The sequence below is a fragment of the Natator depressus genome, chromosome 2, assembly GCF_965152275.1.
Source record: "Natator depressus isolate rNatDep1 chromosome 2, rNatDep2.hap1, whole genome shotgun sequence".
NCBI classification, from domain to species: Eukaryota; Metazoa; Chordata; order Testudines; family Cheloniidae; genus Natator; species Natator depressus.
In genome coordinates, this window is record NC_134235.1 from 67,768,440 (window position 1) to 67,785,979 (window position 17,540).

At 47.0% G+C, this 17,540-nt stretch overlaps 1 protein-coding gene across 3 annotated transcripts in view; it reads left to right on the forward strand.

Annotated features, from left to right (window-relative positions):
• Nucleotides 1–17,540, forward strand: part of LYPLA1 (lysophospholipase 1) — a 46,419-nt gene that overhangs the window by 4,367 nt on the left and 24,512 nt on the right. The window contains exons 1-3 of one of the 3 annotated variants that reach the window (XM_074944380.1): nt 6,229–6,424; nt 7,639–7,670; nt 15,333–15,398. In XM_074944380.1, the coding sequence (XP_074800481.1) occupies nt 6,356–6,424; nt 7,639–7,670; nt 15,333–15,398 (167 nt within the window). In that variant the 5' untranslated portion in view covers nt 6,229–6,355. Of the gene's footprint in view, nt 1–6,228; nt 6,425–6,630; nt 6,770–7,638; nt 7,671–15,332; nt 15,399–17,540 lie in introns of those variants that run through there. The other 2 variants (XM_074944382.1, XM_074944381.1) reach the window with 2 other exon arrangements.

The following is a 17,540-nucleotide window of genomic DNA, read 5'->3' on the forward strand; positions in this document are numbered from 1 at the left end:
CTAGGTCAATGGAAGAATTCTTCCGTCGACCTACCCATAGGCGCCAACTCCATGGGTGCTCCAGGGCTGGAGCACCCATGGGAAAAAAATGTTGATTGCTGAACACCCACCAGCAGCCCCCCTACCAGAACCTCCCCTTTCCTCCAGCACCTCCTGCCTGCTGTGGATCAGCTGTTTCGTGGCATCTGGAGATGCTGGGGGGAGAGGGGCAGCGAAGGCGCAGTCTGTTCGGGGGAGGCGGTGGAACTGGTTTAGGAAGGGGTGGAGCGGGGCGGGATGAGGCAGGGAACAGGGGGAGCAGGGGCAGCATGGGGGTGGGAAGAAGCAGGGTGGGGGTGGGGTCTTGGGAAGGGATGGAGTGGGGGTGGAGCTGGGGAGGAGCACCCCCTGGCAGATTAGAAACTCGGCGCCTATGGCCTACCCACTGCCTCTGGAGGAGATGGATTAACTACACTGACAGAAGAACGCCTCCTGTTACTGTAGCAAGTGTCTACGCTGAAGAGCTACAGCAGCCTCTGTTGCGTTTCTAGAGTAGACAGACCCCAAGTGGCATAAGTCTATGTGGTGGATCTAAAGGTTTCAACCCAACTGCTGATGACCCATATGGGTGTCAATATGATACCACATGATGCAATTTCAGGGGGAATGGGGAGGGAAGGAGGATCAGTTTCCTTTTTAAAAATCTAGGAAATTACACACACCAAACTTTGCTAAAAGAACATTATGGTTGGAGAATCAAGCACTCCAAAGTTAGAAAATGCCAGAATTAAGGCTGCTTGTGTAACATTAATTTGCCCCCAGCCCTGTGCATCTACATTATGATACAGTCTTTAATTACATGGTCACACACAGTACTATTTTTTCCAAATTTATTGATCAGAAGAAAAAAGAACAAATTGTTTCACATTGATAGTAATGTGTTTGCCATATTTATACAGAGCTAGTACAAATGTTCAGAATGGTCTGGAATGCTCTAGGACAGCAGTTCTTAAAACTGTGGGTTGGGACCCCAGAGTGGGTCGCAACCCCCTTTGAATGAGGTCACCAGGGCTGGCTTAGACTTGCTGCAACCCAAGGGCTTCAGCCCCGGGTGGCAGAGCTCAGGTTGCAGGCCACCTGCCTGGGGATGAAGCTCTTGAGCTTCAGCTGTGGCCCCCCTGCTCAGAGCAGTCAGGCTCGGGCTTTGGCCCTCCCACGCAGAGCAGCAGAGCTTGGGTGGGCTCAGGCTTCGGTCCCCTCTCCTGGGGTTATGAAGTAATTCTTGTTGTCAGAAGGGGGTCACGGTGCAGTGAAGTTTGAGAACCCCTGCTCTAGTAATTTTAAAATAAAGAGCCTGAATGGCATGACAGATATCAAGATGAACAGGAAGCATTAATTTTTTGAGTCTGTGCCAAAGGATTTCTTTAATTCAGCCAAGAAGGCTAGAAGGGACATCTGAATATCATTAACAGAGAACAAATAGATTGAATAATATCTTAATAAGATTGCGGCTTTTATATATGTTTTTGTTAAGTTCTCCATTTCCCATGCTGTTTACCGTTTAGTATCTCCCCATTTAGAAATTCTATGGTTATCTTTTATCATTTAAAACAAGCTGTAAATAATTCTAATAAAATAAGTTTACTGGGAGCTTTATAAAAACATTCAAAACACAAACATGACTAGGTTTTAGAATAAGAGTGTGAGATATCAAATAGAACTGATATGCTCTTCAGTTCTTTGCTCCCTATTTGGAATGCAGTTGCTACACTTTTTCCATTTTTAAAGGTCAAGGTGTGTGGAGCCACCCCAAGTCACAGGAAACCTATTGACTTAACAATTCTGCAGCATGTGCCATTAAACAGGAAAATACAGCAGCACTGAAGATATATAGGGAGTGTGTGTCTGTTTCTATTCCTTAATACACTAATTCCCAACCTGTCTTCATTAGGATAAAAGGTATGTTCATACCACGTTAGCTAGCATGTGGTAACTAACACCAGGTAAAATTCTAGCGAAAACCAAGGCAGTTTGTAGTTTTCATGTTGCAGGTCTAAGTAAACCTTAGGCTCCCTTTATCTCAACCTGCTAATGTGTGAAAATTACATACTGCCTTGTCTTCACTAGGATTTTACATCCTGTTAGTTACTGTTTGTTATTGAATGGGTGGAAAGAACACATCTTTTTTTAATAGTGCAGATGCATCCTAAGTAGAAGGGAGGCTCTGGAAACAATGGCTAAAGCTTCAAATAGCCTTTGGCCAGTCAGAAGCAGTGTAATTTCTGGCCATAGCTGTAAAAGCACCAAGCTGCACTTTTCACATGACAGACCTGACTATTTCTGCTGTACCTGGCAGTGCTCACCATGAGGCTCAGACCCACCATCCCCACTGGGGACTTGGGATTAAGGGTGCTCACAAGTGTCTAGGTGTCACTCAGGTGCCAGAGTGGAGCCCCAGGCATGAGCCACAGGCTTGTAGTACCCAGTACACGAGATGGCAACATGTCGCTCAGCTAGGGTTGCCAGGTGTCCGGTTTTCAACCGGAATACCCAGTTGAAAAAGGACCCTGGTAGCTCTGGTCAGCACTGCTGACCGGGCTGCTAAAAGTCCAGTTGGTGGTGCAGCGGGGCTAAGGCAGGCTCCCTGGCTGTGTGTGGCTCCCAGAAGCAGACGGCATGTCCGGCTCCTAGGCGCAGGGGCAGTCATGGGGGAACCATGGCCAATAGGAGCTGTGCGGGTGGCACCTGCGGGTGCGGGCAGCATGCAGAGCCCCCTGACCCCTCTGCCTAGGAGCCAGACATGCCAGATGCTTCCGGGAGCTGCCAGAGATAAGTGCCGCCTGGCTGGAGCCCACACCCTGAACGCCCTCTCACACCCCACCCCTTGTACCAGAGCCCACACCCCAACCCCCTGTCCGAGTCCTGATCCCCTTCCTGCACCCAAACTCCCTCCCAGAGCCTGCACCCCCTGCCCCGAGCCCCCTCCTGCACCTCAAACACCTCATCCCCAGCCCAGAGCCCACACCCCCAGCTGGAGCCCACACCCCAACCCCCTGCCCCAGGCCTGAGCCCCCTCCCACACTCACAACCCCTCAGCCCCAGCCCAGAGCCACCTCCTGCACCCCAAATCCCTCATCCCCGACCCAAACCCAGAGTCCGCACCCCCAGCCGGAGCCTTCACCTCCTCCCACAGTCCCAACCCCTGAGTCCCCTCCCACACCCAAACTCCCTCCTGGATTCCATACCCCCTCTCTCTGCCCCAGCCCTGAGCCCCCTCCTGCACCCCAAACCCCTCATCCCTGGCCCCACCCCAGAGCCCACACCCTCAGCCGGAGCACACACCCGCTCCCACACCCCAACCCCCTGCCCCAGCCAGGAGCCCCCTCCCACACTCTGAACCCCTTGGTCCCAGCCCAGAGCCCCCTCCTGCACCCCAAACCCCTCATCCCGGGCCCCACCCCAGAGCCTGCACCACCGCTGGAGCCCTCAACCCATCCCGCACCCCAACCACCTACCCCAGTCCAGGGAAAGTGAGTGAGAGTGGGGAGAGTGATCCATTGAGGGAGGCGGGATGGAGTGAGTGGGAGGTGGGGCCTCAGAGAAGGGGCAAGGCATGGGTGTTTTGTTTTGTGTGATTAGAAAGTTGGCAACCCTACTGTCAGCCCGAGGCCTTTCACTCTGCTGCCTTGGACTAGACTACTCCTGACCAAGGGCGCAGAATTCATATGGCCCACATATTTCTGTGTCCCCCTCACAGAAAAAAGCAAAAGAAATCTGCCGGAGATTTCCCCAGCAGCCCAGGCAGCATGTCTGTTCCAGCGTGCCTGAAGCAGCCTCAGAGATGCAGATTACTGCGAGGGGGAGGGCTGGGCATGCCTGCCTGTGGGGGAGATGTTGATCACCATCAGGGAGCTGGGCTGGCCAACAAGCAAGAGAGACGCTGTCCCTCTTGCTTGATACTGTGGCTTGAGGGGCATGGAGGAGGGTAAGTCTTTTTGTTATGCAGGAGGAAGGCTCTGTCCCTGAGGCAGAAATGTAGCAGTCTGCCTGCCTAGTAAGGTGTGTGGTACTTTTGGATGCTGTGACACTAAGATTGAAACATGACTATTTATATAATTAATATTGCCACTGTTAGACAATTGCAACAAATCTTATACAAAGTATGTTAGGTAAGGTATCAATGAAAAAGTCACAATCTATCTAATATGATTATAAAAATATGTCTGTAACTTCTTGAAAATTGAAGAAACAATTAAATATTAGTATCGTGTTAATGAAAAATGTTTGTTTTTAAATGAAAGAAAATAGATTTTGTAAAAAAACCACACCACATTTTGTTAATGTTGCTGTTGATGGTTAATTTATCTCATTCTCTGAGGCAGAAATGTAGCAGCCTATCTGCATAGTAACATTGTTAATGATCCTGTTGTAGTTAACTATTCTCATTCTCAGTCAATTTCCCCAGAAACATAAAATCTGTAAAAGTTTTAAGGCCCCTACATTGACAAAGTGATGTAAAGCCTTTTAAATGACAGGGAATCAGCTAGGAAGATGTATGCATGCGCTTTCTCACTTTTTTCCTGTGCCAAAATGGCACAATGGAGTTAGATTTTTACTTACCCATTTTTAAAAAAAAGACTGAGGGCAAATAAAGCTTTTACAGAGCAGTCAATAAAATATCAGGACAGTCAGAACTAAGCACTTCCCAAAGTACCCAGCCAGGTCCAGGACAATCATTAGCAAAACTGTATAACTTTCATGCATGGGCAGTGGGTCGCATAGGCTGGGGGAGGCTTTGCCTCCCCAGACAGCCAGGTGTGACCCCACTCACTCCCTGTGTGCGGCTCCAGTCCTCTGGCTCCAGTCCCCCAATTCTCCGCTGTGGCTGGGGCTGTGTGCCACCCACCTTCCTGCACTCCGGAGCTGGGCAGGCTGCAGCCAGCAGCCACCTGCCCCCCTGATCTGGGGAAACTGGGGGCCACGCGCCTTCCTGTGCTCCAGTGCTGGGGCTGCATTTGGGGCTGGGGGATTTTAGCTGTGGAACAAGGCCAGTGGCTTGGCTCCGGCCGGGTGTGTGTGGAAGGGTGGGGCCTTAGGTGCAAAGGGCGGGGTTGGGGGCTAGCATCCCCCAGCCAACAGTTCACCTGCTGCCTGTGCTTTCATGTGTAAAAGTCTGAACAATTTAAAATGACATTCTACTTTTTTTTTTTTTTTTTTTTTTGCTCTTTGGTGTTCTGTAACGTAATTTAAATGAAAATCCAGGATTAGGACTGGAATGCAGGATATTAGTTACCAAGTGTTTGTAACTTAACTTTCATGTGTTTAGGAAATGCTGAATAGTTGTTGTGTCTTTTTTCTGTATTCAGAGTAGCAGCCGTGTTAGTCTGTATTCGCAAAAAGGAGTACTTGTGGCACCTTAGCGACTAACCAATTTATTTGAGCATAAGCTTTCGTGAGCTATAGCTCACTTCATCGGATGCACTCAGTAGAAAATACAGTGGGGAGATTTATATACACAGAGAACATGAAACAATCGGTGTTTCCTTATAGTGTGTATGGTGAGTGATCACTTAAGGTGCGCTATTACCAGCAGGAGAGTAATAGCTGGTACTGGTTACAGTGTGTATGGTAACACCCATTGTTTCAGGTTCTGTGTGTATATAAATCTCCCCACTGTATTGTCCAGAGTGCATCCGATGTAGTGAGCTGTAGCTCAGGAAAGCTTATGCTCAAATAAATTGGTTAGTCTCTAAGGTGCCACAAGTCCTCCTGTTCTTTTTTCTGTATTGTAGTTTAAATAACTTACCCAAACAACTGAAAGGGATGTAATTATACTGCATTATTTTGACAAATAATATTTGCAGAATTCTTAATTTTTTGGCGCAGAATCTCCCCCCACCCTGGGGAGTACTAGACCGTGGCCAGGGCTTGAGACAGACACTTCCTACCAGTCGCCAGAACAATTCCGTTGCGCACGCGTTCTGGCGTGACCCTCTTCCCGCGCCCCCCAGTCCTCAGGGAACTAAATGACAAGAGAAGAGTCCAATCGGAGATGGCGGATCGTCTGCGCCTGAGAGCCAATAGGGGAGGCGAGCAGTGATGGGCGTGTTTTGAAGGGGATACTGGCGGCTGCCCCGCGCCTAGTCTAACGGCCGCCCTTGAGCCCCTGCATGCGCGTGCCTGCGCATGGGGGATAAGGGGGCAGGGGTTGGTGACACAAGCCCGACCCCCCGCCCCTCCCCCGCTCTCCGACTCTTACTGTTAGTCACCGCGTTTGCTCCCTGCTGCCGCCCCTCCCGCCTTTCCCCTCCCCTTGGCCCGGTGCCTGCCCTCCTCCCGGCCAGTGTGTCCCGCTGGCCGCCCCGGAGCCCGGTGTATGTGCGGCAATAACATGTCTGCGCCGCTCCCCGCCATCGTCCCGGCCGCCAGGAAGGCCACTGCCGCGGTGAGTCCGGGCCTGGCGACCAAGGGGAGCAGGGGTTGAGCGGCTCCGTCCCAGGGGCGAGGCGCGCGCGGTGTACGCTCCGGCATACGGGCCGTGCCCCGCTGTAACCGCCCGGGCCCCGTGTGCGCGCCCCTCGTGCTCCGGTTCGCTGTCCAGGCCCGCCTCGGGAAGCCGGGCCTCTGCCCCGGACTCGCGCCGGCGGGGTGTTGCCGTGAGCGGCTCCCGCACACGCCAGCCGGGCCTCTGCCCCGGGAGAGCGGCGGAGATCGGCCCCTCCACGCACAGAGAGTTCAAGCTGGCAGACTGCACCGTCCTGGCCGCGGCCGCTGGCAGGCGCGCGGATAGGTGCGCTTGGTGTGACGGCCCTGCTGCCGCTGCCTCGTCCTGCTTGTCTTTCGCGGCGGGGTGCGGGGAAGGTCTACCCCCGTGCAGTGATATGAGGGGCTCTTCCTGCCGCCTTCCGTCTTCCCTTGCGAGCTGGGCTGTGTTGAACACTTGGTGTTTTTTGTTTTTTTTTTAAATGTTTCATTTAGTGGAATTAACTTATGATGTTGGATGAGATGAAGGTCACTGATGTCATTTGACTGGCAAGAGTCCCTAGTTGTCTTCTCTTTTAATAAATTGCACGTTTCGCAAGAAAGCAAATATAACGAATTGCTAGACAATATCTGGAGTTACTCTCTTTAGTGAGAAGAAGGAGCAAGCAATCAAGATCTGTCACAAACCGTACTTCCAAAATGAGACAGCGATGACTAGCAGAAGCAAAATGATTTATTTGGTCTAACTTGGTTATTATGGCAGTAACCTAATAAACTAAGTTGTGGGGAGATGCTTTTAGGGAAGGGGAAATATGGGATAAAAGTGTAGTGAGGGATTTTATTAGGGCTTGGAGAAACTTGTACCCAAAATAATGCTTGCACTTGGTATTGCACAGTTTTTATAGTATGTAGTTTTGTAATAATTTACCAACGGTCATGGTGGCACTGCCCATTTAAAAATCAAGATTGGATGTTTTTCTAAACAAATATGCCTTAAAGAGTTATTTTGGGGAAGTTCTGTGCTGTACAGGCGATTAGACTCATAATGGTCTCTTCTGGCCTTAGAATCTATTAATTTGTCACAGCTATTTTTGTCCTTACAGAAAAAACAAACCAGGGAATTAAGCATGAAACAATTATTTTTAACTCTTGTATTTTTTTTTTTTTAAATTTTAGGTCATATTTCTTCATGGATTGGGAGATACTGGGTAGGTATAATGGCTTACTGATGTATATCTAACTTATCTTACAGTTTGAGATTTCTGGGTTGTAAGACATGAGTAGTTGCAACTCAGTTGCTGTTTCTCATAAATTAGTTACACTGGCACTGGTTGCAGAGTTTATGCCAAATGCTGAAGAGGTGGCCATGCTAGTTTTTAAAAACTCTCACAAAAACTAAATCAGTTAAAGCCTATTAAAAAATATTACCTACACTTGGGAGTAATCACTGAGTTGAACTAGCTGTCTTGTCTCCAGTCTTCCCTAAAAGTTTGTGTGGGGAAAACAGGAATGCCCCTTTGTAATGATTCTAAATTCAACTTGATATTCACTCGTAAGCCTCATTCATGCAAAAATATAAGCATATCTGAGTCTGAAGCTCTGAAGGCATAGTTGAGAGCGGCAGCTGCTGGCGGGGCACTCAGCTCTAAAGGCAGTGCCACCAGCAGCAGCAGCACAGAAGTAGGGGTAACAATACACATCTGCAAAATTTTCTATATATGTTGTGACCAACCTGCAAAAAATTTGTGTGATTTATCTGTGATTTAAGTAGACCCCTGTTTATAGTGAGTATGGTCATATGGTTAATGTTTTATGGTAAATGTTATAGTTAATGTTACCTGTTAATTTTCTGGTTCTTCCACTCCTTTTCTTGACACCAAATATTTTAGGAAGGATTGTAGGATTTGAAGTGGATCATTGAAAGAAACTGGGTGGTTTTATGGTCCTGGAGAAGAAAAAGATCAAGTTACTCTTCTAAAGACGACATACTTTTCAAACAAACCTGTTATTACCTTTTAGTTATCAGGTTAAGAAACATTTAGTTAGTTAGTACCCATTACACCTCTGGCGTTTAGGGGAGCGACGAAGCTCCTCCACTCCTATCTGTTTCTGGCAAATCTTTCAATGGTTCCCCAGCTGTGCCCCAGGTTTTTCAGCTCAGCTTCCACAGCTCTTCACCATGTTGTTTTCGGGGAGCCTCATTTTCACTTGCCTTCAGGTATCCATCTTAGTGCTATTCTGGTGATGGAATCAGTGTCCATCCAAAGCACATGGCCAATCCATCTCCAAGACCTGATAATGATGGTACTCATATTTTCTTGGCTGCATTGTATGAATAGGTCTTGGTTTGAGATTGTTCTGGGCCAAAAGATACAGAGGATTTTTCTGAGGCAGGTTGTATGGAATGAAGACAGTTTGGCACACGCTGTACTTCATCATTCCCCAACATCAGAGCTCTGTGTGGATACAGATGTATACTCGTGGATGCAAGCTGGTATCCGCGGAACCGTAGGACTCTCCAGGGAACCTCAGAGGCGAAAGGAGCAGAACATGGGGCTGCCGCTCCTTGGAGCCAGCACCCCACCCTGGCAGCTCTGTTGTACCAATAAATTAAAAACCAGCAGGATCTTATTAAAGGGAAAAAGGCAAAATACCACATTTATTGTGAATACAGAAAGAATCATAGTAAGCAGTTAGTTATAGCTATAACATTCCATTCAATCTCATATTTCTTCACACATTCATTCATACACACACACACACACACACACAGGTTCTGCAAGGTTGTTATCATAGTTACCAGCCTTAGAGTTGCTCATGCCAAGCCACTGGCCAGGTGGCCTGGACATGAGGAGGGAGCAGGGCCTTGTCAGATGCTCATCTGATGCTCCTGGAAGTTGGTTTGCAGAATCAGACCCCAAAGTTCTCACTTTTTAGAGTCTCTTTTTATAGGAATTTCTTCCTAGGCCAGTCTGTGGGAATTGCTTCATCATGCTGTTGCTGAATCAATCAGCAGATGGCACATTCCTGACGGCTCCGTGCTGCTAGATGTTATCTTGTTCTTTGGTTCTCCCATTCTTGAGGCTGTTGGGTGGATTCCAGTCTGCCCTCCGGGGGTCCTCTGGTTATTTCCACTTGACGCCTTCTTCAGCCGATGGACACTGGATTCTTAGGCTGGCACCTCCCTGATCATTCAGTTATTATCCACACCAAGCATCCATCCACATACATCCTCTATCTCTATTTTAATCACAGTTGTTAATACAACAAAAGGGCGGGGAGTCTCTGGGTGCTGTGTCTGTTGTTAGAGTATTGCTTTGAGTCTCTCTCTGTGAATTGCTTTGAGAACAGACTCTGTCTTAGAATGTACTAACGCAATTAGCAGCTTGCAAGTTTCACATACAGAGGGAGAGAAACAGTACCAAAAACCAAGAGACCTCTTAATTAGTAATACCCTGGAATTTAAACTATGGGGAATCAAACTCATTTGTGATTTTAATACAGAACTTCTTTAATATGATCCAACAGCTCCTCCGGCGTGGCTGTAGCACCCCCAGCCCTGCCTACTGGGGCGGGCACCTGGCTCACCAGCAGCTGTCTCTGGTCACACTCTTGTGTTCAAGCAGCATTAACGCCCCCAGACAGGGGATGCAGACAGCTGCGTGGAAGGGACGGGGGTGGGTCTGTGGGCAGTAGAGCCACGCCGGAGGAGCTGCTGACACGGGGCGCTGGCTCCTGGGAACGGTGGCCCCATGTTCTGCTCCTTTTGCCACTGCGGTTCCTGGGAGAGCCCTGTGGTTCCACGGATACCGATTTATATTCGTGGATATCCACATTCGCGGATATAAATTTGTATCCACGCAGGGCTCTACCCAGCATTATGTGCGATAAGGTAGTGTTGAAAGTATGCAGCTCTGATAAATCTTAAATTTGGTTTTGGTGTTGTATTTTGATGATATCCAGACTGTATTGAAGCTACATTAGACTACGTTCAATACATCCTCGCTTGTTTCCAAAATGTCTCATAGGTTTCAGACTAGAGTTTTGCTGGAGTTTTTCTGGGGACTTGCAGCTCTTTTATTTTTGTTATATATTTGTCACAGGCAGTCAGAGTAGTCAGGTTCCTATTTGACATCATTGGAGTAAAAGAAATATATATGGCTGCTATAAAGATTTCAGTACACACCTGTATATTTATGCAATGTATCTTTTTCAACTTGGCAGTTCTGATGCCCAGTTGGAAAGAATCTCAAATTCCTTGCTTAATTAGTTCTCCTCAGACAGTTTCTTTTTGACTTGTTAGTACTACTAGTTTCCAAAATAAGTGGTTCAATATAGTAAGGAGAAAGTAGTAACTAAATGTTAACGCAAGTTTAAGTAGACTTAGACTTCGGCGCGTCTAGTATGGAGTCTGATTAGGTGGAAGGAATAGAGGAGACTTTTATTTGTGTGATCTTCCACCAAATGTTCAGTTCCTCAAGGGAACACGTGCACAACCCTAATGGATTAGGGCTTTTGCGAGGGTTAAGACTTAAGTGCTGAGGTGATATGTACACCTCAAAGAACTAGTTACAGGTAAATAATACTACTTTTTGCCTCCTTCGCCACCAAGAGTCCAGTCATGCAAAGCCATACTCATACGTGTTGTTCTGACTTCACTAAGACTACTACTTTAGTTTCTTCCCTTATCAAAACCTTTCCATTGTTTAATTATTTTTACTTTCACGGGTGTCGAGCTTCTGTCTGATTATATTTTCACCTCCGTTGGGGTTAGTTTTATTAAATTTAACATTGCAGGACTTGTGGTAATGAGCTCTGGGCTTACTAAATGAGCCCACGCATCCACGCCATCCTCTGGGTTTGTGATAGCTGGGGGAGTAAGAAAGCTCTGAAACTCAATGCTGTGTTCAGCATGTTGAACAACATGCAGCTCATCAAAAACTGAATTATGTATTTTATATGCCAATTTTAAATGCAGAATTACTCTAATTTTTCACTGACCCTCATTGTGTGGAGGTGTTGAGGCGAAAGATATTTGGATTACTTGAAAGCAAGGAAATTAACCTTTAATCTACTTGTTTTTGTCTTGAGTTACTGCAACCTTAGGTGTGTAGAATCATCCACTGTATGTAGACATATACATCTATAGGGACAACAGTACGAATTGGGATAGAGTCCTGTCTGCAGTTTCAAATCTCCTAGCTTTTTGGATTTAATAAATCAAACTTCATCTTCAAGTTACTGTTCATGTGGCTTCCATATATGGTGTGGTTGTGTTCTTTGCACAGGAGTTTAGGAACTTCAATAGCAATATCCAGCAGGGGTTGTGCATGCACCTTTCATAAAGGGCAGCATATCCCTACTCCCCCTTCAGCTCCTTCTAACTGCCTTTTGGCAGAAAGTCAGAATAGAGTAGCATCCGCTTTAGCTAGTTACTGTGTTTCTTAGTGTATGGTAATTTAGTTTCCTTGTTTGTTACTTAATTTAGCTAATTACATTAGGCAGTCAATTTCATTTGTTAGTCTGTTCCTGATAGTCAATTTAATCTGTCAGCCTCCTGAGGATAGTCAGTTTCATTTGTTAGCTAGTTTTTTAAAAAAAGCATTTTAGGTAGGGAATATAGACTGAGGCTGTTCCTCCTGGAGAAATCAATAAGATCTTAGTCTGATTCTGAACGGCAGCTGCTTCAGGGATCCTTGGGTATACTATCTGGGACCCAGCCTGTAAGTGCCCCCCCTCCCCCAACTAGGGAGGTAACTGATCTCCATACCCCCTAGTAGGCACTGCTCTTTTAAGTGCTCTCAGGCTTGTCTGTTGGAGCAGTGAATAATCCCTGCTGCCCATGGAGTTAAAGACCACTCTAAGATCTCCCACAAGGAAGCTGTCATCGTCCCTGGTACAACAAAAGAGGAGGGCAGAATTCCAGGCATCAAAGGAGCTGCTGAATGTGGTAGGGAGAAAATCCTCTCACAGGAAGAGCATGGTACCAAAAGGATCTGCCTGGATTTCAGGCTTGGATGTATTGGCCCCTGTGATTTCAGCATTCAGAACTGACTATTCAGAACTGCTTTCATCAGAGATTCCATTCGGACTCTTCAGATGAAGTGTCAGGGTGTAACAAAGTCATCCTGATATCAGAACCTCAACACAGTGTCTCTGGGAGAGAGGATGAAGAGGTGCAAGATGAACTTTCAGCCAGTGCTTTCTCTCCTCCTTCCCCAGAAGAAACTTCCACACCCTTAATGAGGGATGATTTTTAAAACATATCAGGAATTTTTGAAAAGAATGGCAAACTTTCTACATATTCTACTCCTGGGGGGGATTCTGCGGGACTGTGTGCCTGCAGAAAAAAGCCCCCCTGCAGATTTCCTGCTTTTCCCTGCAGAAAACGGCAGGAAAGCCTCACAGGGAGGGTTGGACCATGTGTGCAGTTTTTGGGAGGGTTTGCCCCCCAAACAAAGGCGAGACATGTGGGGGGCTCACGGGGTTACGTGCCACTGTGCCACTTCCCCCCCCATTTCTGCAAACACAGAGCTGCCCAGCTCAGAGGTCTCGGGCTCTGCTGACTCTGCAGCTGATTGCAGCCTCCTGGGTCCTAGTTCCAGTTGTGCTCCCCTTTTGTGTGTTTGGGAGCCTTCCTATTTTCTGTGTAACAGTGAGTGCCTGCGGTGAGGCTGGGCAAGGGGGATGGAGGAAATGAGGGAAGGGGGGTGAGGGGATGTGGGGGAAGAGGCAGTGGGGGGGAAAAGGGGGGGTGGAATAGGGCAGGGGGAGGGGAATGTGGGAGTGAGGGGAAGATGATGAAGAAGAAAAGGGGATAGAGGAATCGCAGGGGAAAGCGGGAGCCCAACATGCGGCATCCCCTTGGCAGCAGCTGGGGGACCCCCGTTAAGCAGGCCTATCGAACCCTCACTCTGACATGCCCATCCCCCCCTAAACCTGGACCCCTGCGTCCAGACCCCCACCCCACTGAGCCCCAACCAGCTGCACCTTGACCCCCACCCCATCAAGCCCCAGCACCTGGACCCCCTTACTGAGCCTCCACATCCAGACCCCCCCAGCCCCATCTCAGCACACCCAGACCCCCCCACTGAGCCCAACCACCATCACTTGGATCCCCTGCAGAGTCCCATTGCCCCTGTACCTGGAACGCCCCAATAAGCCCCTGTGTATCCAGATCTCCCACTGAGCTGCCCGCACCCAGATTGCCCCACACAGAAACTTCTCACCCCACACCTGGACCACCCCACACTAAGCCCCTCCACACTTGGATCCTGCTGGGTTGAGCTTTATCAGCCACAGCTGGTGCGCCTGGCACAGCGGGGCAGGGCCCTGAGGTGTTTCTGGGTCAGGCTCAGCCCTTGCACTGTGTCAGGGTCAGGTGCAGCCTCACTGCTGAATCCCTGTACTGGAGGTGGTGAGGGCTTCAGAGTGATCTCCTACCTCAGTGCAGCCAGTGACCTGTGCTCCCCACTGCCATGCTGGAGCCACATTTATTTATTGACACACACAATTTACAGAATTTTAAAACGTGCGCAGAATTTTCAATTTTTTGGTGTACAATTCCCTGAGGAGTAACGTTCCATTGGAAATGGTTCATGACAAGGCAGATAAACTATCTGATATTTTGCAACCTGCCACTCAGGACAGAATAGCCCTTCCTATTAATGTGGGAATTCTTAAACCTGCAAAGGAATTAGATTGTGGAGTAGTCTATATCTCAGCAACCTCAAAGAGCTGAACAAAAGTATCAAGTTTCCCCTAAAGAGTTTGAATATTTGTATTCACATCTGCTACCATCATCACTGATATTGATTTACCAGAGCTGCATACTTTCAACACTACTTTATAGTGCAGAGTGCTGGGGAATGAGAAAGTATGACATGTCCAAACTGTCTTCATTCCATACAACCTGCCTCAGAAATGTGCTTTAGTAGGATACCAGTTGTGGAAAATTGCAGAGCAACAACTTGCATATGTATGCTAGTCATTACTTCTTGGTATCTGCTTCCAGAGCGGATACACAAGGGGAAGATGTGTCCTACAGTCTATTCAGATGAGCTCCTAGCTTCCACCCTCTTGATCACTGAATTGCTTGTTAATAATCATGAGTGGAAGCCACGTGCATAGGAACTCGAAGAAAGAACTGTTACTTAACTAATAGTAACTGTGGTTCTTCTAGATGTTCTGTGCATGTGAATCCCTCAATCCATCCTCCATTCCTGCAGCTCAGACACCTTGTGAGACTCTGGGTGATGAGAAAGACTTGAGGGGGTGACCGGAGTCATGGTGCCCTTTATGTTCTTGGAAGAGGGGGTGAGAGGACATGAGTCACGTATGTGCCCTTCCTGCTTTATTGCTGTTTTTGAAGCTTTGGAATTCTTTTGCAAGAGGTTCAGCCACACCATGCATGAGAGCTACATGCACAAAACATCCTGAAGAACCACAATTGTTATAAGTGTTTTTTAGTGTTGTTTTTATGCGGCATAGAAATTTTTTATAGCAATATTCAAAAAAGTTTAAAAACAATTGAATTTGTGGCCTTGTCTATGTGTCTTTGAATAGACTGACACAGTAAATGTATCATTGACAGGCTTATAGCAGATGCTTTCTTAGAGAGAGAGCGAGAGAGCGTGAGCAACTACTATTGGACAAGAAACTAGTTTTCTTTAGATGCGTTTGCTACTTGTTATAAAGGAAGGACTTCTCTTTTAACATAGGTAATGCATTTTGTTTTAGGTTCTTTTAGAAATGTCACCTGTAATGACCTGACACTCCCTCTTTAGCATTATGGCAACAATGCTTAACTATTAAAGTTAACATTTAAACTAGCACATGAAAATGCCATTTAACATACTTTTCTCCAACAGACATGGCTGGGCAGAAGCATTTGCAGGTATCAGAAGTCCACATGTAAAATATATTTGCCCACATGCGTAAGTATATAACTTCTTTTGTCGTCTTTTTCACTCCTTTTTTTCTATTTATTTAGGAAGTTTTAACAGGCTTTCAAATCCTTGCCATGTAAATATGAGAAACAAAACAATCTTTACAACAGTTAGCTTTTGTTTCAAGACATTATACAGGAATAATATACATTAATCAGATATTCCTGTTCAAGGGGGTGTTACCATATTATTGAGTGAGCTTCCTGAAAATACCTATGTTGTTTCTGGTTTTTCACTGTTTTCAAATGCAAGGCTACTATGTAGATCGGGGTAGGCAACCTATGGCAGCACGCGAGCTGATTTTCCGTGGCATTCGCACTGCCCGGGTCCTGGCCACTGCTCTGGGGGGGGGGAGGGCTCTGCATTTTAATTTAATTTTAAATGAAGCTTCTTAACATTTTAAAAACCTTAAATAATAGTTTAGTTATATATTATAGACTTATAGAAAGAGACCTTCTCAAAACGTGAAAATGTATTACTGGCATGCAAAACCTTAAATTAGAGTGAATAAATGAAGATTTGGCACACCACTTCTGAAAGGTTGCCAATCCCTGATGTAGATTATATTTTGTAAGGCCATTAGACAAATGTGGAAAGATGAAATCAGTGGGATTTATGGGTACTCATCACTTCGGTTGACTACTGGCTATCTGTTTACTGAAAAAGTGCAGATATATGCTTATTTAAAAAAAAGTTTAAGAAGTATTGATGTGAATTACTTAAGCACACCAAGTTTTGATTTGTGTATTGCTTCATTGCAAATAACTTAATCTGAGTGAATAAACAGAAAATTATTGGAAAATTGCTCAAATTCATCAGCTAACTTCAATTTGACTATTCGTGTAAGTCTCTGCTTTTTGCAAGCTTTTGAATGGCCAGGTTTTACTCAGCATGAATATTTGTGAGAAGCTAATTTTAAGAATTGATATTTACTTATCTTTGAATTGTATGCACTCCTTTGTCATAGAAAATGCACACTGTTGGTTATTCATGTAGTTAGTATAAAGGTTCTCAAACCTTGGTCTGTGGACTACTGCTGTGTTCTGCAAAGCCCTTTTTGGGGGAGTCTGGAGAGATGGCAGTCATACAAAGCTGGCCCTTCTGCTTATTTCTCTCAGCTACCTTGCGTTAAAAGACAACTAAAATTCTTGATAGCAAGCATCAGATACTCCTTGGGGAATTCTGCACCAAAAAATTCTGCAAAATTCTGCATATTTTATTTGTCAAAATAATGCAATATAATCAAACCAGTTTCAATTGTTTTGGTAATTTATTTAAACTACAGTATAGAAAAAAGTCACAATAACTATTCAGCATTTCCTAAACACATGAAAGTTAAGTTACAAACACTTGGTAACTAATATCCTGCATTCCAGTTCTAATCCTAGATTTTCATTTAAATTACATTACAGAACACCAAACAGCCACCCCCCCTCCCCCCAAAAAAAAGAAAAGAAAAAAGAAAGTCATACAGTTTTGAGAATCTGGGGTTGGCAAACTACAGGCCCGCTAGCTGTTTTAATCCGGCCCTCAAGCTCCTGCTGGGGAGCAGGGTCTGGGGCTTGCCCTGCTCCAGCTGGGGAGCAGGGTCGGGGGCTCCTCCATGCGGCTACCAGAAGCAGTGGCATGTCCCCTCTCCGGCTCCTACGCATAGGGGCAGCCAGGGGGCTCCGCACGCTGCCCCTACACGCTGCCCCTACCTGCTTGAGGTAAGCGCCACCCAGAGCCTGCACTCCTGAGCCAGTCCCCAACGCCTCAGCCCCCTGCCCCAGCCCTGATCCCCCTCTCACCCTCCAAACCCCTCGGTCCTAGCCTGGAGCACCCTCCTGCGCCCCAAACCCCTCATCCCCAGCCCCACCCCCGAGCCCACACCCCCAGCCGGAGCCCTCGCCCCCCACACAGACTGTCCCAGCGCGGAGCCCCCTCCTGCACCCTGAACTCCTCATTTCTGGCCCCACCCCAGAGCCTGCACCCCCAGCCAGAGCCTTTACACCCTCCCGCACCCAAACCCCAATTTCATGAGCATTCATGGCCTGCCATACTATTTCCATACCCAGATGCGGCCCTGAGATCAGAAAGTTTGTCCACCCCTGTGCTAATCATTTTCCTGGACCTGGCTGGGTACTTCAG